Source organism: Colossoma macropomum, unplaced genomic scaffold (assembly GCF_904425465.1).
Source record: "Colossoma macropomum unplaced genomic scaffold, Colossoma_macropomum, whole genome shotgun sequence".
In the NCBI taxonomy this organism is placed as follows: Eukaryota; Metazoa; Chordata; class Actinopteri; order Characiformes; family Serrasalmidae; genus Colossoma; species Colossoma macropomum.
The window spans coordinates 29,126,098-29,152,358 of record NW_023494785.1 but is presented as its reverse complement, the minus strand read 5'-3'; the positions used below and the strand labels follow the sequence as shown (position 1 = coordinate 29,152,358).

The following is a 26,261-nucleotide window of genomic DNA, read 5'->3' as shown; positions in this document are numbered from 1 at the left end:
GCTACCAGCTGGAATATTAGAGCAATTTGTCTTTGGTTTCTAATGAATCTGTTGAAACAGTCTCAGTGGGGTAAAAACTAAAGCTCACAACCTCAAACTCACTATGCCCAGCAGCCCTTTCCATGTCAACAAACCATACTCATAAGGCAAGAGCCCTCCACTTAGCCGTGCTGGCCCTTCAGCAGTAGGATAAGCTTTCCATATTGATTCAGACAGCTCAGACACTCCCTACGTTCTGGAGGAGTTAGAAAACTCATCTCTTCAACTAATACTCAGACTAAATCCATTGTCTCTATTCTTGCACTTTACCAAAATTAAATTGTTACACGCTATGCATACTTAATGATACTTCTTAGCTTAGGACATAGAGATAACTTAAAACGTTGTAAATGCTATCTTACACTAAGACTTCACGTACATGAAAATGTGTTGCTCCTTATACAGACTCCATTATACAGTCTTATGCAAGTTCGAATATACCTGGTTAAATTACAGGTTTTGTTGATATCCTAAGTGAAATGTTAAGACATCTTCTACAGATGTGTTAAGAAATATGGCATTTTCCTGCAAATTTTAGTGTATCCATTTATTTGTTGGGTTTAATATGCTGGAAAATAAATCAAGCTGTACCAAATGTGCTATAACTTTTGCACAAGCCACCTTTTTTTTCTCAATAGTCAATTCAGCAAATAAACAGTATGCGTGTATTAAATTGTGCATAAATGTGTTCTCTGTAGAGAATGTGTTAACTTATTTGAGCTCAATACTTCTACATATCTGAATACCTGAATTCATGCTGAACAATCTTTCAGTATTTATGATGTCTTCACAGATGTGCAACTTAACCACTAACCACTAACACCATGACAGACCCTGGCTTTTGAACTTTATGCCGGTAACAATCTGAATGGACCTTTTCTTCTTTGGCCCGAGAACACAATGTTCACTGTTTCCATAAACAACCTGAAAGGTTGACTCATCAGATCACAATACATGTCTCTACTGAGCGTCAGTCCATTTCAGATGAGCTCCAGAGAAGTCAGTAGTGCTTCTGAACATTACTGACATATGACTTCCACTGTGCACAGTACAGTCTTAACTAGCATTTATGGATGTAGTGAAGGACAGTGTTTATTGATCACAGTTTTTCTAAGTATTTCCAAGCCCATGTGAATGATATCCATCATAGAAGCATGCCGGTTTTTAATGCAAGCCCATATGAAGGATTGAAGGTCACAGGCATTCAGTTGTGTTTTCTGGCCTTGATTTTATGCAAAGAGATTTCTCTGGATTCCCTGAATCTTTTGGTAGTATTATGCATTGTAAAGGGTGAAAAACCTACAATCCTTGAGATCACTCATTGAGAAATGCTGTTCTTTAACAGCTGAGCTATTTTTTGGCAAGTTGGTGAGGCGCGAGCCATCCATGCTCATATAGGACTAGACTTTTCCTGGATGCTCCGTTTATAACAAAGCATGGCTACATCACTTACGTCTTTTTTTGAACATTTAATATGGTTCCTAGTTATAAATTGCCCCTATCCCAACTTTTTTGAAACATGTTGCAGGAAGCAACATAACACAAAACATTATATATCTTGACTTTTGTTTAAAAACAGGTCAAAGTGGATTTACAAATCACTGCTTTCTGCTTTTATTTGCATTTCACACACTGTACCAACTTTTGGAACTGAGGTTGTATATATCAGTATATAAATGAGGTTTAAATGATAATTGAAAAGATCAGGCTTGACAGGGCTGTATGCTGGTAAACTACAGTGAAACGATTGTATACATTCAGGATTGAGAGGGTTACTTTTAAATTGTACAATGGTAGAGGTTGATGATTACCTGTTTTAAAAAAATGTTAAACACTTTACTGAAAGACATTCATAAGGCAACATGACACCTACATAAACCTTTCATGACAACTGACAAACCTATATTACCATTAATAAAGGCTTTTCCCAACAAGCATCAGTTACCATAAAACATCCTGAAGAGTAAGGACACTGAAACTGATATAAGTGGCCTTATGACAATTGAATAAGCCTTTATAAATTTTTATGTAGGGTTATGTCAGTTGTCATGAAAGGCTCATGAAGGGGTTTGTATAGCCTTATGTATGCTGCCCTTTAGTAAAGTGCAATAAATGTAATCTGTCACCTAATCAAAATGATTATTATGTAAAAGTCATGTATCTGATTACTTGGTTTCTTTTGGATTACTTGCCTTTTTAAAATCACATAATTAAACAAAGATAAAATAATGTCAACACCAAAACTGCACTTCTTAAAAATAAATTAATATAGGAACAGGGACGCAGCTGTCTGCCAAAACTATGCACGCTAGACACACTGGACTTTTATTTTGAAATGGACAAAAGCAGAATGCTTTCAGCTGATTAAGACATAGTGAAAGGATAGTATCTCTATCATTTTGAACGCTCTCTCCATGGTTACCACAGTGGCTGCCCAACGATGCTTTCAGGAAAGTGGCTAGGCCTTCAAACAGCAACAACAGAGGTTGGCGGAGTGAGTTCATAATTCTGCTTAGGTAAAAAAACAAAAAAAACCAAAAAAAAGTTTGGTGTGCAAGAGTATAGAGTATTTTGATGTAATCCTGTTAGCAATCACCCTGTTTTGATAATGTGTCCCTTTTTTGTATCTTAACTACATTTACATGTATTTCATTACTACCCACTTTTTATCTTTTAATATCATTTTAAGACCTCTACAAAGTAGAAACGTTTCCACTGAATAACACACACAAAGGATCTATCCTTTTTGATTTCATAATCTAAGCACTGTCTTTTCAGTGTTTTATTTGCTTTCCTGTAGCTCTTCTTCCATTTCTGTCACATGTTCACTGTTGCCTGGATATTTTTGATTGCTGGACTTTACTAAATTAGGAATTAGGCAGTTTGCTTCTGAATTCAATCCAAGTTCTATACTTGTGTTTTAATAGATAATACAGATGCAACGTTTAGATAAGATGTGCTAGGCAGCCAATTAATCCCACAATAAATTCACATATGGGTTTTATGGACGACTTTTAGTCTACTTAAAATGACTATGTTACAGTGTCCTGATGATTTGGCTAACATTTACTTTAATATTATGCAGGAAGATAATTTTTGATGTATGCACAGTGGTATACAGTCTGAACAGACAAATGCTGTTTTATTGGACTACTTATGTGAAATAACCATTATAGTAGAAGTAAGGTTGTAAACATGCTACATTTAAATATCACTGACATGCCACGGCATCCTGCTCTTTAATTACTGCTTTGAACACACAAGTTTTAAACCAGCTGTGTCTTGTGAGAAAACATTGCAGGAGTGCATTTTATACAGGGTCTTGATGGCACAGAAAGCAGAAGGAAATGGACTTTACGGGTAATATGTGCATGCTCACATTTTGAATGCATGTAAATGTGGACCATCTGGGTGTCCACGAGGACCAGTTTGGGAACCACTGGCCTAGAAAAAGGTGGCAAGTTTAAACACGGGCAATGCGGATACTACACGTTTTCATTTTCCACCTTAAAAATAGCTTCATGCTGCATTATAACATTGTTGCTGAAGACTGTATTTTTGTGGAAAATGTTTGTTTGTGTCGCCTCTACCACAGCAGAGTAAACAGAGCGCATAAAGAAATAAGAACATGAGAACCAGAGTGGGCTTAATTCAGCAGATACCCTATCCATTAAAACATGCCTGGATCAGACATTGCTTAATTTAATACATGATATAGATCTAAAGACATTTTCAGACACTTTCTGATCTTTTACATGTATTTTACCACTTTTTTAAGCATTTGATGGAGGCCTCTTATGTGGAAAAAGGGGGCTGGCTGTGATAACAATGGGCAAAAAGCAAAACAAAAAGCACCCCAATTATCAAAAAGCCCACTGATTTCTGAGCACTAATCACAATGATCAGGAATTCACTAATCACTACTGAAGAGACACTGAAAACTGGTCCCAGTCACGTGTGACACAGTTGCAGCTTCTATGTTTAATATACTGTAAAGAAAACGAGAGAGCTCAGATGAGAACTAGAGAGTTCAAACTGAAACTGCTTACAACATGGGCTCCATAATCCACACATCTCTTCAAGGAAAACCCAAGAGGAAAAAAAAAAAGAAAAAAAAAGCAAGTGACCTTCAGCTTTGTATTCACATTTTACTACACAAACAAATTCAACACAAAAGACACGTCATATCTGTCATATTTAACTAAGTTTGGCAAAAAACACATCACATGAAAAAAACTTAACAAAAGCTGCTGTTTGAATGGTCAAAAGAAATGTCGAAGGGAAGAGAAAAAAGCAAACAAAGGAAAGCACATCCTCTTCTGCGTGTGTTAGAACTGGAAGTTTTCATCAGTCATGTCGATGGCCCAGGCAAACTTGGCCCTCTGAGTCTTGTTGTAGATCTTCTCCACTGGAACGTTATTTTTCTTACACCTGCTCGAGGAACATTTTTTTCTGATCAGAACAAACGAAGACCCAAATCTAACAGTCAGCCCCTCTGAGGGAGCAGGCATAGCACAGAGCAAAGAGCAACAGTGAGGAACTGCACTGCAATCATTGCCTTAAAGGGATATTTCACAGATTTTTCAAGATGTCTCTATGACAATCACAGAGATGTAAATGAAATCATTCAGAGTGGTTTGATGCAAAATACGTAACTTCAGAGAATCTTACAGAAATGAGGTTGGTGCTTATATGACCCAGGGGCTGCATTGTCTACATCACAAATATAGCCATTTTATTCACCATCCAAAACCACCAGTGAACCTACATATGTCTGCTGAGTGTGTTTTTGCAATACTGAGAATGGTAAAATAGTACCAAGTCTGAAAAACAATGTCTATGGGCATTATTTTGCCTTACGACACCTTGTATGTACCCCTCCACCATGAATGTATTTAGAAAAATGCATTTTAGGCCACAATCTCATCTCAATCATAAAACAAGGCATTGAGTTGCTTACTCATGACCATTTCATATAATAACTTTGTGTGGGAGCTTTTAGAGGCATTAAACTCTTCGGACGTCTGGTTCCCATCACCACCACTGTGAGCAATTCTGATTCCACAACACATCTCGCATCAAACCACTCTGAATGACTCTGTTTACATCTTAATGTTTCAATTATGTGAACATTTTGAAAAAAATCAGAGTGGAATTCCCCTTTCAATATACTGAGCACAGCTGAAGTTTGGACCTCAGTCATTGTTTTAGCTGCATGTCTATTACTCCATTTGCAGAAATTGTCTTATACTTGCAAACAACAAGGCTAAGTGATGTTGTGTGGTTCAGCGTGACACTGAGCTTACAATGCTCTTTCAGAGCCCTGACCGCAAACAGTCATCTACAGACAAACTTTTACAGACAATGAGAGTAAACAAAGCAATTACAGCTTCAAAACATATGTTAGTGACTATTGGTTTCTGCATCTATGAATTTAAAGAGGAAAGCCTGTCTCCACACCCCCCTTCTTGCTAATTTGGAGCAGATGTGACCACTTTGCCATTCTTAAATCACAGAGTGCCCCTTCAGGGTCCTTCTGTTGAATGAACCACATTAAGACCAAGATCTCAGAGAGAATATCTTATGGGCTAATTATCTTTTTTTTAATTAAGCACATACACGCCCTACAATCTCAATTATTTTTGTAATGTCAGTCACATTACTGGCTCGCTGCTTATCACATGGCTGGTCATATGATTTGCATCTGCATCACCTTTTGCACCTACAACTGCAGTAATTCTGCATTTTCATATTCTTAATTCTTGCTATGATTAATAGCAAAAAAAAGTACCAGCACACAGCACAGACCCCAGGCAGTAGAGTGGAAGTGTGTAATGTGTAAGATGGATGCGGGTGCATGTTGTACTTTACCAGGCCACAGAGATGCGGGGGTCGAGGTAGTTGAGCTTGGAAGTGCCCAGAGCGATGACCTTGTTCTCTTTTCGGTCAGTCTCCAGTAGCTGGAGCTTCTTTAGCTGCTCCACCAGCCTCTTCACAGTCTTTTCCTTCTTCTGCACCAGCCTGATCAAGGAAGGAGAGAAAGAAAGATACATTTTCAGGCATACTGCAGGGGCATTATGCAGATTAGTATTGACTCAGTTTTGTGTTTTTATGCTAAAGAGCTGGTTGGTTCCTTATATTGGACGTATTAATTCACGTTAGGTGAGATTCTTTACAACCGCACATGCGCTCCATTTCTTTCTGATCGCATGCTTACATAAAATGCATTTACAAATTCAAAATCATAGCTGTGACTTTAAACCGACAACATATCTGCATAATAAACACTGTATGTGTCTAAGACATTACACAAATGGAGCTGACATCAAGTCAAGTTAATTACCAGTTGTATTTCAAATCAAACCGAATAATCTGCAAGGATGTTTTTGCTTTGGATAAATCGGAGGCTGTTTATCGCTCCTCTTCTTTGAACAATCTCTTGGCCCTTGACAAGTTTGAATATTTAATGTTGTGTTTACCAAAAACATGTCGAAAGGCTGTTGCCAGCTCAGACAAAACATTCAACAGACTAACCTTGAATCAAGCCCAAAGAAAATGGTAGTGATTTTAATGCTGATTTCTTACTTTTGCGACGCCTCCGATGGAACCTGCTTGTGTTCTTTCTTTGCTTGTTTCAGCTCCTTTTTGGCCTTCTTCACTTCCTCCTGTTTCTTTTTGATCTGCAAAAAAAAAAAATCATCTAAGCAACTTCACAAGGTTACAAAAATAGCAGAACACACACAGATAGAAGGCAAGGATAGTCTACTACTACCAAGCTAATGACAACATTGTACTGTAATAAATCTGATTAATAGTCTGTTAGTCTGTCAGGCAGCAGCAAAAACAATAACTATGATCTGTGAAGCAATTATGTGTATGAGAAATGCGCTATATAAATGGAATGAATGAACGAACGAACGAACGAACGAACGAACGAACGAACAAGTGTTTGTTGAAAATGAAACAGTCTTCAACAGATTTAGTTTAGTTTTAGTTAGTATTTTGTACTGATATGATTGTAACATTTCTTTGGCTGTTATTACAACTAGCTTGCTTGAGTTTGGGTTTTGGTAATATTGCCAGTTAGCTTCATTTGGTTTTACATTGCAGTGGTGCTCCAGATTTTACACATGGTGATCTTTGTTTGGCCAGAAATTTATCAGGAACACAAGTGCTCTGCTACTTTGCTTCCATTAGTGCCAAAAACCTGAAATCATAGTGTAAAATCCAGATCTACCAAAAATATAATCTTGACATAAATATATAAATCATACCCATGAAAACAGATTTCTAAATGTATCATAATCAAAGAAATAAAAATAAATCTTACTCAACCTCTATTTCTTTATTCTTTAGATTACACAGACAGTTACATGCATCAAGAAAGCATGCTCTAGTTATTCTTATGTTTGTAAAAACCGTCTCCAACAGCAGCTAACTGAACAAAAGTGCGATTTTTGACAATGGTTCCATTTTGGTGTGCACTTGGGTGCAGGTGAAGTGTTCACACATGTTAAACAAATCTAACTAATGAACAAGTTATACTTCTCTGCACAAAACAAGGCAGATGTGAAACTTTTAAACTAAAAACATCTAAAACTCACTCAGAAAGCCTAAAAAATACAGCTGTTTGCAAATGTTTGAAGACCAAAGGTTAAGTGACATTTTCTGTTAAGTGAAAATTAAAGTTAGCACATCCTTTACAGAGAACACCGGTAAATATGACATTCCTCTGCTAATTTTAGTGCACAGTTTCTATTTATTGAAAAAAAACAAAAAACAAAAACAAAATAACGCATTGTGTTTGCACAGGCCACATTCATGTTTTTTTCCAGTATGTTAAACACAGCAAATAAACAGCAATTGTGCATTAAAATATGCAGAAGTGTTCTCTGTAAAAGACAAGTTAACTTATTCTCAACAAAACATATTGTTTAATCAGGGGTGCCAAAACATCAGAATCAGAATCAAATTTATTGGACAAGTACATTGACACGCAAAGAATTTGGTTCCGGCCGTTGGTGTCTCTAGTATTATATGCAATATACAGCCAATGTACATATAATTCATAAACAATACACTACATACTCGGTACATAAGCGATATGCAGACTATGTAAGGACAAGTACGGCAGAATAGATGGCAGGTCAAGCAAACTGTTCCAGTGCTGCCTCTGCTCACTCTGATTTTTTCTATTTTTATTTTTTTAAAACACTTTTCACATTAACTAAGCCTCTACCACACCAGGACTGACCCCTTCAAATCACAGTTACTGCTATCACCAAATAACACTGAAGAACTGTTGTGACTTCAGGATCAGCATTTGTCAGCCCACATTACTGTGTCTCTGAAGACACACACAGCAAAGACTCCACTTGTTTAGTAGCTCCTCACAGACAGAATCAGGCTGGACTTTTTAAAAAAAAAAAAATCTCTTTCTTCTTTTCCCTAGACATTTCATCTTGAAAGTTTACAATCCAGCTAATGGTTTTAAGCATCTGCTTCAGTTTAATATGGGCTTAATAAAGTATGACTTGACAGCTGTCAGTACAGACGTGTGTAGTATGGACTGAGTGCAGGATTAATTCTTCTGAACATGGACTGCGCAGCAGATACAGTCTTACCTTCTCCTGCAGCAACTGCATGGATTTCTCAAATGTTTTGGGTGCTGCCCTCTGGTGGTTGCAGAGTAGAGCCACAGCTCTGTTTGCACGATTATAGGCCAGGATCTTCTCCGGCAGCGTCATGTCATCTGACATTTATTGACATAAAAGATTAGCGCCAATGACAGTTACATAATGTAGAAAATAAAAGGTCAGTGTCGTACTGCATCACACAGAATGACCTGTAAACATGACAATTACTAAATGATTTAAAGTACAAAGAAAATGCTAATGGAAGCATTGTACACAGTTATAGGGATGGTCTGGTTGTTTCATAATGCATGTGAGTAACAATGCTGGTAATTGATCACTTTGGCTATTTATCCTATCGAGAATTAAAACCCTACGTCAACTGAATTGAGAATATATGGTTACATTCATTGTTATTAGGAGACTCTAAGCTCCAAACGAATAAAAAAAATAAATAAATAAATAAAGAAATACAAAAAATAAAAGAATAAATAAACCTTGTGTATTCACAACTGCAACATCTTATTCAGCAAAAGAACTGCTTAATAACTTGCTAATTGGATGTCGAATAAGCTGAACAAGGTGCTAGAGTCTGTAATGCTGGTGCTCTCAAGGACATACTGGGAAACAATACTGTAGAATCAAGACATTTTTTTTGAGACTGACTGCACAGAAACTCAAAACAATCCAAACAAGGATGTTTTGAGAGCCTCCAGCAACATACAACTAATCTGTATTATCTCTCTGACCTTGATACTGATCATTTTTGAATAAGAAAGACAAAAACTGATCCTAGATTAACACTTCTGCCGTGAGATTCCTCCTGACCACAGGCCACAAGACCCATATGCACTGACCGCTGGTGAGTTTGTTCAGCTGCTCCTGCAGGGTGGTAGAAGCATTGAAAGTTCGGAAAACTTTTGCCGTCAGTCCTGGCATAGCCTCGTTCAGCTTTTTATTGAGGTAGATTGTCTGTATGGAAATAAAGTTATTCAGGATTGTACAACACAGTGCATTCAGAAAGTCCCCAGACTCATTTTCTCCCCCTCCTCCTCATTGCATTATGTTGAAGCCATGCTCTAAAATGGATTAAATTCATTTTTCCCCTCCTCATCAATCTGCAAAAAAAGTACTCCAAAATGAAAAAGAACAACAAGGACTTATCATAAAAAACAAACTGCAATATCTACCTCTGCTAGTACACTTGAAACTGAGCTCAGGTGCATCATCCTTAAGATGTTTCTACAACTTTACTCAAGATCACTTGTGGTAAATCTAATTGATTGGACGTGTTTTGGAAGACGTGTTTCTGTGTATATAAAGCCCCACAGCTGACAGCTCACGTCAGAGCAAAAACAAGCCAAAGAAACTGTCTGCAGACCTCAGAAACAGGATTGTGTCTAGACCTACATCTGAGGAAAGTAAAGTTTCCAAGTGTTAAACCTGGAGGTATTCAGGCCCTGTTAATTACCTGGTCAATTCTATCCCTACAATGAAGCACAGTAATGGCAGCAGCAATATACTGTGGAGATTATTTTAGTAACAGGAACTGGAAGGCTTGTGAGAATCGAGGGGAAGACAGGGACAAAGCCTCTCAAGTCATTGTGCTGTTGAAGGAAACACAGCAAAAACAACACAGGCGTGGCTTTGGGAAAAGTCAGTGACTGTCCTTGAGTGGCATAGCCAGAGCCCAGACCTGTATCTAACTGAACATCTCTGGAGAGACCTGAAAATATCAGTACAGTGACTTTCCCCATATAAACTGAGAAAGGCTGAGAGCTTCTGCAGAGGGGAATGGGAGAAAATCCACAATTCCAGGTGTGTCAACCTTGTGGCAAGAATACTTAAGGCTGCAGCTGCTGCACTACATAGTAGTGCTTCAACATAGTATTGAGTGAAAGGTCTGAATAATTGTGTAAATGTGAAACATTTATTTTTAATGTTTTTACAAAACTTTGTAAAAACCTGTTTATGCTTTTTTACTATGGAGTTTGCAGATAGATGAGAAATAATTGAATCCATTGCAGATTGAGGCTTGAGTAAGGAAAAAATTGAAGGGATCTGAATACTTTGTGAATGTACTGCATGTCTAATGAATATATTATATATGAGGAAAGATACTTACAGAAATTCTGTCAAATAAATCATCGTCTGGATTCTTGTATTTCATGAAAAGCTTCAAGTTTTTGTAAACCTGAATGCAAATATTATACATACCTCAGTAACTGGTAGTGCATTTACATGCAAGATTTCAGGGCCACTGCTATAAAACTCTGAGCATATTTACACCACACATTTAGAGTGAGACACTTCACAGCATAAACAAACTTAAGGCATACAAATAAGGGAAGACCAAAGACTAGGCTGCACTCACTCGCTTCTCTACAGGCACTTTATTGTAGTAGCGGATGGAGTCCTTGCCCAGGAAGTCAAACTCCACCACATAGTCCTGGCCGTCCAGGTGGCGGTGCAGGTTGATGTGCTCCACACGCAGAGAACAGCAACCCACTGTGTCTGCTGTGTCATCATCCTTCTCATTACCAGCCCTCAGAGCCAGCTACACACAAACACACACGAACACACACACGTTCAATCAAGGATGGACAGACTGTTTAACAAGCACAGCTCTACTGTGTATACAGTTTTATTCAACTTTTGAACAATGCTGCAACACTGTAAAATGCAATTTTAGTTACATTTGCCTTTCCCTAAGATTTTCTGGCACATTCAATCGTTAGCTAGTTGTAACTTAAGTGTTTACTAAATTCAGGTTAACATGTTACCACATCAAAACAGGTGGCACCACACAAACCAGTCTTTACATTGAGCTTAGTATCTATTAAATATTTACACCTTCCCCTAAACAGGTGTCAGCCAATGGAACCCACATAGAAATCACATGTAGACTTTCTTTTGGTTAACTAAAGCTCAAAACACTAAATGCTAGTTGTTAGTTGTTACCAGTTAAAAAAATGGGACTTCATGACCTAAATGGGAATTCCACCAATTTCTTTAAAGTTTCTAAATAATTCAGTGTCTGAGATGTGAATCATCCAGGGTGGCTTGATGTGAAATGGTTCATTTTAGAGAAACGTACAGACTCAGATTTCTTTACAGTGGTGGAGATAGAAACCAGGGGTCATGATGTCCAGAACGCAAATACAGACTTTTTATTTACTACCTAAAACCACTAGTGAACCTACATGCATCTTCTGAGATTTTATATCTAATGTTGATGATGGTAAAATAGTGGAAAATCTGGAAAAAAAAAGTTTTCTTTGGGGACTATTTTGCCTTAAAACACCCTGTATGTACCTCTCCACCATAAATGGATTTAAATATATTTTAAGCCAAAGCTTTATTACAAAACTATCATTAAACAATGTCTCAGTCATCAGGCAGTACATACCTAACCATTTCATGTAATAACAGAGAAATTTCAGAGGCATTAAACTCATGAGATGTCTGGTGCCCATCATCAACACTTGGCAAGATTCTCTAGACTGGAACATTTCACACCAAACCACTCTATATGACGTTTACATTTTAACCATGTAATTATGTACAAGTTTTGAAAAATCGGTGGAGTTCCCCTTTAAGGAGTCGTGGTGCCACCAAATTTAGTAAAAGGATGGCTTGAAACTAACTAGTGTTAACTAAGGACTTTAGTCTTTATACACAAACCCAAGCACAAATGTATGCAAAACCTGTGCAACCCAGTGTTGTTCTCCATGCGTGATCATACCTAACCCTGTGAAATTTCCACCTGCATCACTACTCTAATAAATTAGGCTCATCTCAGTAAGCAAATTATACAGATGTACAGCTTAATTTACAAATACCTTCGACTAAAAAAAAACTAACGTTGCATAAATTGCCCAACGGCTTGTAGAGTTTCAAGTTAAAGGGCTTTTTGAGCCACTGAGTTTTCTGTTCTTTTCTAAAATAGGGGTAAAACTTCCAAAACATTGTCCACGGTGATCGACCATATGCTACAGATGCAGCATGTAGAAATCAGGTTGTAAAATATTGTAGCATCTCTTTAAATGAGTCTTTTCACAGTCATGGAATAATAAAATGCTCAACAATGAGATCGTCTACCTTGTCAATGAAATACAAAGCCACTCCATATTGACGCTGTTTCATCTCACGAGAGGTCCAGGCGCTCTGGTACTCACTCCGGATCGAGTCCACTCTCAGTTTCAGCTTACGGGCAGTTTCAAACTTTTGCCAGTCCTTCTCTCCCTGCACAGCATAAAAAAGGAAACACAAGACTGAGCTCAGGATTATTATAGTGGTAGCAAATGCTTGTTTTTTCCCTTTTAAATTAATAAATTGAAGCATATGCCACAAAACAAACTGAACTAATGTTACAGCAACGCTATTTCACATGTTTGACAATGTATTTAACACGTTCCGCTATTTTTCAGTACACTAGTCTTATATAACCCATGTTGTGGTTGGCTGACTGTGATGAGTGAACAAGCTGTTGGCAGGCTTCACAGCTGTTGTCTTTAAAACTAACATTGCAAATAATCATTATGCAAACGCTGCATTGAAACTGGAGTGACTCTGTGATTGTGTGAAGTGTGATTATAAAATCACTACAAAACACCTGAATGATACTGTGTAAGAAAACCACCAAACAGTACTACAAGACAAGAACAGCATTTACAGGGAATGGACACAACTCTTTACCTTAAGTTTAGAGCTGGGGTTTAGCATGATGTACTTGATGTGCCCATGAATGTTCTCCACCCAGGAAGCCAGCCAAGTGACTGTGTTATCATGCTGCACTTTCTTCCAGTGGCGGCCTGCAGGAGGCTCTGGAATCTTTACATCTCTAATGAAGATTGATCGTGTTGACAAAATAACAACAACAAAGTACTTAGTGGCAATGCTTCCTTTCCTCTTGGACAGTGGTCTCAAACTAAAATACTCAAATTACCCAGGGACCACTTGTCAGGTGCTCTTCTCCAAAGCCAGGGAAGAGATTTGTAGGTAAAAACAGACTGGTCATAACTGTCACACAATTGCCTGATCACAATTATTTGAGCTGATCGCAATTACTTTACACAGTTGTTAGCTTTCAATCATATGTTTACAACAAACAGGACACAAATGGTCTTCATCAGTACCATTAATACACCAACATCTCAGACATCAAGCATCATATTCATAACCATTCTAAACAATGACTTAGTATAATCACAATTTAATTATGCTGAAATTTAGAAAAATCTCTGGAATTCACCTATAATGCACAGCTTATGATAAATGTCATTTGAATGGCTGTGAAACTCACTAATAGGCAGCCTCAACTGCTGCATCACATCCTTGTTGTTTGCTGCTGCATAGACAGACATCTTTGAATTGAATGTAATGTCAGACGTCTTGCTCTGCTATACTGGCATAGCAGTGGTGTTTCTATCTGGATGGGGAGTTGAACCATGGTCCTACTCGTGTTTTGTGGTCTTATACACTCTATCTGGCCACTGCATATTAAAAAGGTAGCTAGAGCAGGCCATTCTAGATAATTTTGTCTTCTTAACCACGTCCATCTTTGTTGAGCTTTTACTTACTTGCTGCAGTTAATGATCACATCCTCTGGCTGGACACGTTTTTTCAGTTTGCCCATTTTAGGGTGCTCCCCTCGCCCTCTAAACAGGCCTGGAGGCTCCACACGGAAGTTGCCGATTTTCTCCCTATGCCCATCCAACAGACAGTAGCCATATTCCTCAGTAAGTTTATTGGCTTCCTCCTTTAAAACCTGGAACCAGATTAGTAAGTCGTCATAAAGCATACACAAACTTGTATAACAATGCTGTAGTGAAGTTCTCTCTCCATTCTGTGATGACATGAGCACACACCTGTTTTTCTTCTTTAGTCATGTTCCTTTTTTCCTCTGCTTTTTCCACAAAGTATTTGTGGATGTTGCTGAAATCACACTGCGAGAGATCACTTATCAACTGCCTCTCATTTTTTGTCATTACCTAAAACAAGTGAACATTCTATACTGTATCAACAGGAAGAGGAGATGAGAGCAGAGCAGTGAAAACTTTTCTGGCACTAATAAGACCTTACCTCCTTCCAATCAGTGAAGAAGTTATTCTGAAAAACCTCCTTGGTGGTGAACTCATGGTCCAGCATCTTGGCATAGAAAGTTGTTACTTCCTCAGTTGCCGGGCTTAGTTTTACCGGCGTTCCTGCAACAAAAAAAATAAATCAGCACTGACAGATCTAAAGAATAAAAAAAGCTGCTTTATGCAATAATTTACACACTCACCATTGTATAAAAATGACACACTGCTTGGCAAAGGTTCATACTCTGGTGGAAAAAGTGGCCCTTTATGCTCAAGACTTCTCCACTTCTGACCATTTTCTGCATGCTTCCCTTCCTCCCACCTGCACAACAATTAGGAATAATTATGAAACTCCTTTTGTGGGGGGGGGGACAGAAATTTTGAAAAACTGTGTGGAATCCCTCTTTCACTAAACCATGTTTTATGGGTACAAGAGAAGTACACAGTTGACAATTATTCATTTTTTTGATGTTTCTAAATCTTATAGTTGATTTAGCTAATTTTCAGAGCAATTATTTATTGATATTCATAAAAGTTTAACCACCTAACAGTATACCTTTTTGATGTCCTCTGTGGTGGACACTGGAACTTAGTAAATCTGTTGTTACATGAAATTCATGGTATCACAGGTGACAGGAAATTGACTGAGACAGAGAAAATTAAAGGATGATCACACCCCTCCTGATCCAGTTAGGGATTGGAAGCAACAACATGTAAGCTTAGCAAGTAAATACATTACTGTGATATTACTTTATCTATTTTTTTTTTTGGTCCATTTTTTTTTGTACCGCCAGTATTTTAACTTTTACTCTTACTGCTAAATGGACAACTAAAATAAGTGTATGCAGGCATTTAAGCCAGGGATCTGAGCTTTATTTAATTTCCTACTTTTTCAGAAAATCTCTTATTACACAGTTGTACACTTAAAAATGAAAACATTAAAAATAAATGAATTCTCCTCCTTCTCCATTTATACCCACAATTCATCCCTGCATGGAGCAGTTTGCTGTTAAATGACACCACCCAAAGCCGTACTGACTGGGTGCCCTGGAATTACTTTGAGCAGTATGTTGATCATAAGGACCTTGAAAATTGATGACAAGGTTTTTGAAGTTGTTGCTGATGTTGCAGCAGGGTTTTGGTCTGATGGAGTATAGGAAACAAGAAATATGACATCAACATATTTACTATGCAACGTCCTGCTGTCCACTATAAAGGACATTACATAAAAAAGTGTTTTTGAAAAAAAAGTCAATGTGACAATTTTTTCAGCCAATAGACTTATTTTATCTTAATTACTGAAATGATCAAACTTTAATTTCTCTGGGTCTCAGGATGTTACAGTGTAGGAGTTCCACACAGCTGAGACTGAGAACAGGACCGCCGAATAATCACAACAGTAACTGTTAATGAGCAAAATGAAGGAGTCTGACCAGAGAACCACAAACTGACTGATCCTCTACTAGCGACAACAGCAGAGAGGAGGCTGGACACTGACTGACCTCGGGCTGAGCAGCGCTTCAGCTGCCAGATTGTACCGTCTGAGCGAGTGAAACACACACGCTCTTGTCTTACAGCTGTCTGAATAACGAATGAAGCGGGTAAAAACATCGTAACATCTTTTCATTCCACACGCGCAGCGAGCTGTTCAGTGAAGAGCTTCTCCACATGGAGCCCTCAGCTCCCACCTGACACAACACACACAGCCGCACTGTGCTACCGCCGAGACAGTCCCCCGGCAACTGACCGAGGTGTTAAGTTCCGCACAACAGGACGAAAGTTTAATGCAAGACAGAGAGACCCAAACAAAGGGGAATCCTATCAATTTTTCGAAATTAAATTGTTAAGACAAACATATAAAAGGAACAAACTCATCCGGAGTGGTTTGATGTGAAAAGCTCCATTCTAGAGAAACGTACCAAGTCAGAACTGTTCACCGTGCTGGTGATAGGAACCAGACGGCCGAAGCGCTAAGCTCCCTCTCAGAAAGTAATAACACTAAATGATTTATTTGGGTTTAACCACTACTTTACCGTCATCAACACTGCATATAAAAACCCACGACACGAGCAGGTTCACCGGTGGTTTTGGATAGCAAATAAAACGACTATATTTGTGTTGTGGACATATTAACTCCTGGTTCCTGTCACCACTACTGTAAAGAAACTGTCACCAAGTTTCTTTGCAACCAACCATTTCACATTAAACTACTCTGAATGACCTTTGCTCGAAGACTCAATAATTTAGAACTAAAAAAACACCTAGAATAAAAGATTTTCTCAAATCTACTGCCATAGTAGAAACCCCACAGCTGTTACTGACCTTTCTGACCTCCATCTTCCTGAATATGCTTAGAGATCTTCTCCATAAGCAAAAGCCACGAAACATCCAAATGCTTACCACTTCCATTTATCAGCCTCTTCTTCTGCTTTCTTTGCCTCTTTTTTTTCTTTCTCGTCTTTCCTGTCCTCGTGCTCATGCTCTTCTTTTTTGACTTTTTTATTTTTCTTTGCTTCATCATGTTCTGTGCTGTGAGATTTCCTTTTCTTCTCCTGACCTCGTTTTTTCTCTTTTGTGGTACTGACCGTAGGCTCTTTCTCTGCAGCCTTTCCAGGACTGTGTTTTTCTTTTGTCACTTCAGTATTAGTCTTGACTTGTCCACAGCCGGAGATCAGATCAAAGTTTGGCAGCTCATCCTCTTCCTCTTTGATTGTTGTCTTAGACGTGGGGCCATTTTCAGACCTTTTCACTTTTGCCTATTCATAATCCAAAAGAATCAATAACCACCACTGTTTCAACATCCTTCCATGAAATATACGAATTTTAAAAGGCTTACTCTGGTTTTATGCCTCTTGTCACCAGCTGAACCTTTACTGGTTTTACTGTTCTGGTCATTTTCTTCTCTGTAGAGAAAAAAGGACAAGTTTTAGTCATACACACTGGGCTTTCAATTTTACACAATTATGAACGACAAATCTTTACTGAAATAACTAGAGTAACTGAGCACACAACCTGAAAAGCTTTATTTTTATTTATCTGTACATGGATACACTCACCCTAATTCCAACCTGTGGACTAACACAGAAGAACAGACTCACACATTCAGTAGCAATTAAAAAAAGTAAACAAAATACAAATAGCAACTCTACTCTTCTCAGTACACTTTTCAGCATCTTTCTCTCCGAGTTAGGCTGGGTAAATGTCTCATAGTAGGTTGCAAGTGATTTGGACATTTGTCTACAGCAGTGGTCACCAACCTTCTTCCTGGAGATCTACCTTTCAGCAGGTTTCATCTTCAACCCAAATCTAGCACACCTCATTCACATAATCAAGGACTTCTGAAGACAATGACTAGATGGATCGGATGGGGTTGATTAAGGTTGGAGCTAAAGTGAACAGAAGGTAGATCTCAAGGAGCAGTGTTGATGAACACTGATGAGCCTGATGATGTGGGAGTTCTGTACCGTAATCCTTGTACTTATTGTCACTGCCAAAACACACACACATACACACACACACACACACACACACACACACACACACTGGCTGAAGCCTATCCCAGCTGTCATTGGGCGGAGGGCAGGATACACCCTGGAGAAGTCGCCATCACAGGGCACAGCTACTTTACATTGTGCCAAAATTTCATGATGAACAGACCAACAATACAAATGGACCAAAATTACATAGAAAAAAAACTCATTCCATTGGCTTATGTTAAAGGTAAAGAACGTTTGTGCCTTCTGTTGTAAAGTTACCATGATACTTATCATACTTCACACTCTATCTGTCCAAAGGTACACAGACATTGCTTCAAATGAATGAACTCTGTTACTTTAAGGTACACTTACTGCTGACAGTGTTGAACTGCACAAACACAGCTTGTATAATCTCCATAGAAAAGCACTGCTAATAGAACAGGGCATTCTGAAGCAACAGCACAAGAACCATGCCCAATGCCAAGCGTCAACTAGAGGGGTATAAAGCCTCTCTGCATTGGCCTGTACAGCAGAGGAACTGTACAGCAGAGGAACAGCAGTGTTCTTTGAAGTAAGAGAGCTCCATCCACCACCTTTGGGATGAGCTGGAGTTTGTAATCTAGAACTGATCACCTAACATAACATAAATTTCCAGTGTTCATCTTAACCAACTGACAGTACTGAAATGAGGATTTTAGATCAACACCGGAAAACACAAGTGTTCAAAAAAACACCATCTATCACAACCATGAGAGACATGCAAATAACTGTAGATATTTAAAAAAAATTAAAATGCACATTTATTTACCTGCTCATTTGTAGATCATCTTCTTTATCTCTATTTTTTTCTTTCTTCTTATGACTGTGACCACCGTTGTTGTGTTTACTTTTCTTCTAAAAAAATTATACAAAAGAATGAACAACTGTTCTATTAAATTAGTCAAAGATAAGCCAAATGAGAAATTCAAGAACAAAGAACAGCAGAGCACCTTGTGTTTGCTGGTTTCCTCTGGTGTCTCTTTTTTAACTCTAAACAACAACAACAACAACAACAACAAATCAATAACATTCTCTTTATAAGCACAAATATTTAACTAAAACTTTCATGTAAATGTTACAGTGCTTCTAACAGTGTATATTCTTCATTTCCTGATTCCTCGTGCCGTAGAGTCATTGTTGCCAAGTTGTTGTTTCCATCCAGTGACATCAAACTGTAAGAAAACCAAATCATGTTATACGATTATATACTGAAGTACTCTATTAGGCAGCATCTAAACAAACAGCAAATGAATAACTTGCCTCTCTTCAAAGCCTTCTTTGGTGTCCTAAAACATAGGCATATGACATCAAACACATTTCACACAAAATACTTTAAACCATCAAAGACAAATTGCTAAAATATATTCTCATATTAGCCCATATTCACTAAGCTTCTTAGGAAGGGAGCGCTGATCTAGGGTCAGATTTCTCTCTTACTTCCTATGATTTACTGACCAGAACAGATTCTAGATTCTAGCAGCTCTTCTACTCTGAGAAGGTTTGTGAATACGGTTCATTGTCAGCAATGAAAGAACAGTAACTCTGCCAACATATCAGAAATAGACTTCATACCACATCCATGCTATCAGCATCAGATCCACTGTTGCCAGAATCAGACTTTGCTTTTTCAGAGCTATAATGGAACATGAGCATCAAGATATGACGGCTACAATACAGTAAATATTATCAGGACAAAACAAATCTTAAAAAACACAACACACCTTGTAATTTTGGACTCCTGCAGAACTTTCCCTAGGGATCCTGAGCCGGAGTGCTTCGAAATAGAAATTCACAAATACAATCTTCATGTACACCTCATATAAACCTAGTATTACCATTTCATTGCCACCATGGTTAAAATGTGCAATTTTTTAGGAGATCATTTATGTGCACAAATATATGTACATCTTACATTTGTAGATGATCTGTGGTGCTTTCCATTCAGTTTTGAATGTTTCTCTTTAACAGTCTCCTCAGATGCCGACCTCAACTTCTTCCTATGTCTGGCATATTAAAATGAATCCATCAAAATATGCATCATTGGATGTTCAGACCACCCTGTCATACATTGCAAACAGTGTGGAAAATAACCAGTTGGAAATTTTCCTCCTGCCTGTGGTCATGTTTCTCATGGTGGTGGGCTGATTTTCTCTTGCCCTTTTCGTCTCTTTCCTCCTTCTTCACTTTCATCCCTCACTTTTCACTGAGAAAACCCAACGGAAGACGACTAGATATATAATCTCCACCTGTCAAAGAAGACAGAAAACACAGCACAGACCTACTTTACCCTTCAGACAGACTGAAGACTTAAGTTGGCAAGCATGACTTAAGTAAGCAGGCATGAAGAAGATTTATGTTCAACCTGTTAAACAAGTAAATCAGTGTGCAAGCTTTTCGGTAATTTTGTGCGATGTGCATTTTTTCTGTTTCTTCGTTTAATTACTTAATTTAGTTAATGAGCTACTATCTATTTCTTAACTTTCAGAAATGTTTGTAATTTCATATTACATTACTTGTTCAATATACTGTCAGTTTTTAATGGTTCTTAGTCCCTGTAATCTGTTTGATTTAAAAAAAAATTAGACAGGCAGAACTGAAAAGAAACACTCTGCTAGCTTTAGGCTTTAAATTGTGCACTTTGGCTGACTGGAGCCTGTTGAGCTCAGCTCAGCTCCACTGCAGGCTGGACTCCCTGTTTAATTCTGCACGTCACAACCGAGAAGCTGTTTAGTCGGCAGACAATTTTACAATGAACAAAAGCGAGAACGGTGCTGTGCGGTGTGGTGTGGACGACAAACGAACAAAAAGCGAGATATTTACACTTCACCTCACCGAGCCTGAGAGGAGACCTCCTTCATAGCTAAAGACGACCTTTTGAAGACGATGTTTCTCCTCAGACTTAGTCTAGTCCAGATGACCGAGAAGAAAATGTACAGAAGTCAAACACTTAGTAGCGACTGAAGACGTTTCAGTGAAGGTTTCTCACCTCCTGTCTTCTCACACCTGAAAGAGTTCAAGTCCTCAAGCCAACCAACAGCGCATGCGCAGTAGACACAACACCATCAAGCTTTCAAAACTCATTAAAAACGGCGCACTGACTTTTATCAGCCTATCAGCCGAGAGGAAGGAGGGAACAGCCAGTGTTTTGATTCTAAATACGCCTCTTAGTGCGAATTTCTAACAAAATGCAGTGTGAATGGGTTAAGAATCTGAGTTGATTTTGTACCAAAAGGTTTTAATAAAATAAAATTCAATCAAAATATAAAGCATTACAATAAAAAAAACCTGTAAATACAACTGAGAATTCGTCAAAGTTAATTTTTCAAAAGATATTTAGTCCCTTTACTGGTCGTTTTGGCTACCATATTGCTCTGCTTTTCTTTATTTATTTTCTATTGGTGTTTTACATTAATATGGGAAACGTTGCCTTAAAATCCGACACGCCAGTGATGAGTCCAGTCATCTTGGACTAGTTTCCACGGTTTGTGAAATGGGCGTGGCCACGAGTCAGAGGACCTGCCACTCTAAAACAGTGGGCCAAGAGACGCTGTAAGTTTGCGCCTTCTTCAAAGACCCACCCCAGACCTAAAGTGTCAAAACTCAGAATAAAAAAAATGAAGACTGCTGAATCAAAGGAGAGATCCCAGAAGTAAAAGAACACAGTGCAAAATCCACAAATAGAAAAGAAAGCAAAAAATGGCAAAATGCTTGTGAAAATGAGTAACAAACGTTCTTCTGATGTGTTGTAATTCAAACCATTTTAGAGTTTTGTTTCTTAATACTGTGCTTATGGATTTTATATAAACTTTTGCTGCAAAATGAACTCCATAAGAATCCTTTTTACCTACAAAAAAATATTAAAAGTTAATAAGAGATCAGAGCCCAGTACAGATCAGAGCCCAGTACAGATCAGAGCCCAGTTTCCAAAAGCATCTTGGTATTCAGATCATCGCAACCAGTAGAGAGAGTATTTCAGAGTGATGCTCACTCTGTCAATTAAGAATCATCCTTGTGCTAAGACACTTTTGGGAAATCCAGCCCAGCTCACATGCAGTTCATAATTTTGTTTCTGATGCAACTTCATGCTCTGACGCTCCTTTAATGTCAATGCGGAATGACCGCTGAGCAAAGACAAATAAATCCACAAAGCAGAAAAACAGTTTTTAGGAAACCCACAATAGAGAATTTGTCTTCACTGTTTAAAAACGCCATTTGTAACCTAAGATTCACAGTTTTGCATACAGCAAGAGACCCAATAAACTGGTCTGTAAAACCTTAAAAAAGAAAACTATAGCCAGTGCGCTTTATAAACTACAAAACACAAAAAGACAAATGATCCACAGAAGTACTCCCCATGGGAAATGCATTTTATTACAGCAAAAATATTATATGCTAAATCTTCTTTTTCTCTTGCAACATATTTGATGGAATGACTAACCATCAAAGATGCATTTGTTCAGTTTCTCCCTCCTCTACAGTCTTTTTAGCAAAACTGGTGCTGCTGAAATGCATCATTACTATGTCAAGAAGAGTAAGGCAGTGCAAATCAGTGTCCATTTGTCCATCAGACTGCCACAAATATTCAAATACATTTGGTACGAACTGTACAGTGAGAAAAAAAAATCTTGCACCATTTTCATTGTAGAGAAAACAAAAACATTCAACAGTGTAAATCAAGTCGTGTGTCTAAATTTATGAAAATCTACACATACTACCGAGATCTGAAATTCCAACAGTTCAAAAAAGGAACTTATAACAAGACGAACCAAAACAGTAAGACTACGCCTGCTTAACAAAACAAAAGGAGTAAGAAAAGATTGTTTTACAGTGCATTGGTGTGAGTACATCACACAAAACAGTCCGTTACGAGCATGCTATCGATTCCAGTTGTTGCTCAGCCTCTGCAGCCATAGCTGCCGCTTGCAGCTGTTCAGTCTCACTTTGTAAGCTGTTGGCACACAGCTGCTTTCGCTCACTATGCATGTTGTTCTCGTGTCTCTTTAGATCAGAGGCTTTGGCAAAGGCCTTGGGACAGGCACCACATACAAAGGGCTTTTCGCCTCGGTGTCTGCGTTCATGGTCCTTCAGATGAGACTTGTGTTTAAAGGCCTTTTCGCACATCTGGCAACCGAAGGGTCGCTCGTTGCTGTGCACTCTCTCGTGTTTCTTTAGATCTGGGGCTCGAATGAAAGACTTGCCGCAGTCATCACATCGGTAGGGCTTGAAGCCAGTGTGAATTTTCAGATGCTCTTTCAAGTGGGCCTGGGTGGTAAATGCTTTGGGGCATATCTCACATATAAACGGCCTCTCAGCAGAATGTAGCTTTTCATGTTTCCTCAGCCGGCTCTCGTCAAGAAAGCTCTTGCCACAAATCTGACAAGCAAACTGATCCCGGTGGCCGTACAGCAGATATTCCAGCTTCATTTCTGCAGCAGCTGTGGTCCATCCAGGGGCTTGCTCGTCCTTAACCTCCCCCATGCTGTCAGCAAAAGACAGGGTCTGGGTGTGAGCGGCAAGCTCCTTGGGCTCAGTGTCCATCGCTTCCACGTCTTGATCATAGCAGCCAACCTTGTTTACCTCCTCCTGTGCTAGCTCCTTTAGAATCGCCTCCTCTACTCGAAGGGCGCTGCTGGGTGATTTGTCCAGATCGTGATTGCCTTGAGCTTCCTCAACAATGTCGTCAGAAGGCGGGTCGTCTTGGTCCCCAAGCACCTGCACATCACTGTCTTGGTTTAACTGAGCGTCTTCATTCTGAAGCCCGTTTTTAACAATGTCATAAGGGAATTTGGAATTCCTAAGTTCGTTTTTCTCTTCGGAAGACATATCCCGTTTCTGAGAACACAGCTTATCCAAAAACCGGATTCCAAGGATCTGTCCAGATGACATCATTAAATTAACATCTTTTTTCTTAACCGAAATTTTTGCAGTGTACATATAGTTCAGTACCTCTTCGAAGATGTCTGACCGGATGAAGTCAATCTCTATCACAGAGGAGCTGTCCACCTCGTGTTTCTTAAAAAGCTTTTTGAAGTAGTTGCTGCAAGCTGCTAACACGCACCGATGAGCCCTGAACTTGACATCTTCAACTACTACTGCAATGTCGCAGTGTTCACCCTCTAGCCTCTGCTCATTCAAAATCTTCAAGAAGATGGTTTTGTGATCATCATCCACATATTTCACAGTCTCTGACATGCTGGGACGGCCTCCGTCTGAAGGGAAAGAGAGAAAGAGAGAGATGGATGTTAGCTTTTTTTCTGTTTTGAGTGCTGAGAAACATTACAATCATCTCAGTAATAGGTCACAAACACAGAAGCACCTTCTTTACAGCCTTAAAACGTATAAACAAGCTCATAACTTATAAGCGGCAGACTTCGGATAAACTTTACACGAGCTTTTCTTACAGTACTAACAAACTCTGCAGCTCAATAATGTAACTTATCCCGCAAATGTTGTCCAAACTTGTAAGCCGCACTTTTTAGCAAGCAGAAGGCCTGTTGACTGGCTAAAGAGTTAAGACAGATAAGCAAGCTAGGCAACTGCCTTTCAGCTGTAGCTCTTTAGCTAGCCAGCTAGTTCATGTTTTTAGCCATTCTGGAACAAAGCGACGATAACTAGGTATAAAATCGTGGTTTAAAGCTCAGACTACTCAAACCTCAGTGAAGGACCGACTCACTAAAGTGTTTGTTTCCCCACAAACACCCATTGTGCTAAAGTTAGCTTAGCCCGGGCACAATCTGGTTTGTTGACCTGCCGTATTAGCTAGCCAGTTAGCAGCAACCCAGTTAGGCTCTAAAAGCACAAGCTAAAGCTAAACGTTCAGTCAGCTTAGCTTGGTTTTTTCACAGCGAGTTAGCCAAATAAAACCGGCTGTCCGGCTAACCAGCTAGCTAGTGCTATCCTCATAGTTATCTCGCAAAAAAGAAACAAAAACAACAATTCGGCAAGCGGAGTCATCTCAGAAAGTGGGTTAAACGCTCCTTAAATGCATGGCGGAGTTGTGGTTTAGAGTAAGAGAGAGTCAATCCTGTTTCCCCCGCTGCTCTCGACGTTTAAAAACATGGAGGACTACAGGACGAGGACGGCGCCGTTCCCGACTGAGGACGAGCACGCCCAGCCCCGTCCCCGCTCGGAAAAAGCCCGAGCAGCAGCCATGAACTCTCCTGAAGCGAGCCGTGAGCGCGCAGAGGCATCTCGGCCAAACATTATGCAATAAATTTACAAGCTGCTGCAAAGGGCGAAAAAATCTCATTCCTCACCTCTGCGTGCCGTTTTGACCCACTGGAAAAGTCTGGGGTGGAGTGTCACAACGCCAGTAGTGAATAATGCACTTTGTATGTGTGTGTGTTTTTTTTGTGAGCGTCGAGGACGAGCACACACACGGAAGGAGGACGCGCTGCGCCAGCACGAAGCCGCAGAGCACGAAAACGTGCGTAAGCATGAGCGCAGAGCCAAGAGCGCTACGCAAACAGCGCAGCCGCAGCCATCACTGGTGAGAGCTGACGACGGAGCGCGGCTACGCACCGTAGCATTGGAGAATACAGAGGTGCGGATCGCGGAGCCCTGAAGGAGCGAGCAGCGGGAGAAAGATGCGCGGGCACGAGAGAAAGAGATATAGAAAGAGAGGGAGAGAGAGGGGAAAAGAGGAGTTAGAGGGGACGGAGAGAGTGTAGAGGAGGAGAAATTGATCAATTTTAAAGGATCGCAGTGAGTCAGAAACTAACACTTTTAATTGGTGCACGTTAGGCCCAGATTACCTGTGGATGCATTTGAGACGCTTAAATTCATTCGGTCAAGATATAATATTAAACAATAATATACTAGTCATATTATAATAATACTATATTTTAGCATTAACATATAAGCCGAATATTGAGCATTTTGGCAAATATTCAACATCTGATCATTTCTGAGCTAAACAGCATATTTTTGATAGATTCTGAACTAGGTCTACTTTCAGACGCATTATAGACACTTTAAGCTCATTGATGCAA

The 26,261-nt window shown here is 39.1% G+C and overlaps 2 protein-coding genes across 8 annotated transcripts; both read right to left on the bottom strand.

Annotated features, from left to right (window-relative positions):
* Positions 1 to 3,317: 3,317 nt before the first annotated feature.
* On the bottom strand, positions 3,318 to 24,310 carry top1mt (DNA topoisomerase I mitochondrial). 6 transcript variants are annotated; one of them, XM_036589860.1, is made up of 24 exons: positions 24,217 to 24,310; positions 20,384 to 20,516; positions 20,183 to 20,273; positions 19,992 to 20,044; positions 19,843 to 19,903; positions 19,531 to 19,556; positions 19,362 to 19,442; positions 19,221 to 19,260; positions 19,040 to 19,125; positions 17,592 to 17,658; positions 17,156 to 17,511; positions 14,959 to 15,077; positions 14,757 to 14,878; positions 14,543 to 14,665; positions 14,255 to 14,442; positions 13,371 to 13,515; positions 12,774 to 12,917; positions 11,047 to 11,229; positions 10,798 to 10,866; positions 9,530 to 9,644; positions 8,664 to 8,791; positions 6,625 to 6,719; positions 5,911 to 6,060; positions 3,318 to 4,470 (listed from the first exon to the last, which is right to left on the bottom strand). In XM_036589860.1, the coding sequence occupies exons 2-24, from the start codon at positions 20,458 to 20,460 to the stop codon at positions 4,368 to 4,370; spliced, it is 2,622 nt and encodes an 873-aa protein (XP_036445753.1). In that variant the 5' UTR covers positions 20,461 to 20,516; positions 24,217 to 24,310; the 3' UTR covers positions 3,318 to 4,367. The 6 variants fall into 6 exon arrangements, with proteins under 6 accessions (XP_036445753.1, XP_036445767.1, XP_036445761.1 ...); XM_036589874.1 differs by having other exon boundaries at positions 19,040 to 19,122; XM_036589868.1 differs by lacking the exon at positions 24,217 to 24,310 and adding an exon at positions 21,091 to 22,087.
* zbtb14 (zinc finger and BTB domain containing 14) lies at positions 22,607 to 25,662 on the bottom strand. 2 transcript variants are annotated; one of them, XM_036589934.1, is made up of 2 exons: positions 25,527 to 25,662; positions 22,607 to 24,479 (listed from the first exon to the last, which is right to left on the bottom strand). In XM_036589934.1, the coding sequence occupies exon 2, from the start codon at positions 24,460 to 24,462 to the stop codon at positions 23,134 to 23,136; it is 1,329 nt and encodes a 442-aa protein (XP_036445827.1). In that variant the 5' UTR covers positions 24,463 to 24,479; positions 25,527 to 25,662; the 3' UTR covers positions 22,607 to 23,133. The 2 variants fall into 2 exon arrangements, with proteins under 2 accessions (XP_036445827.1, XP_036445834.1); XM_036589941.1 differs by lacking the exon at positions 25,527 to 25,662 and adding an exon at positions 25,248 to 25,405.
* Between the last annotated feature and the right edge of the window lie 599 nt (positions 25,663 to 26,261).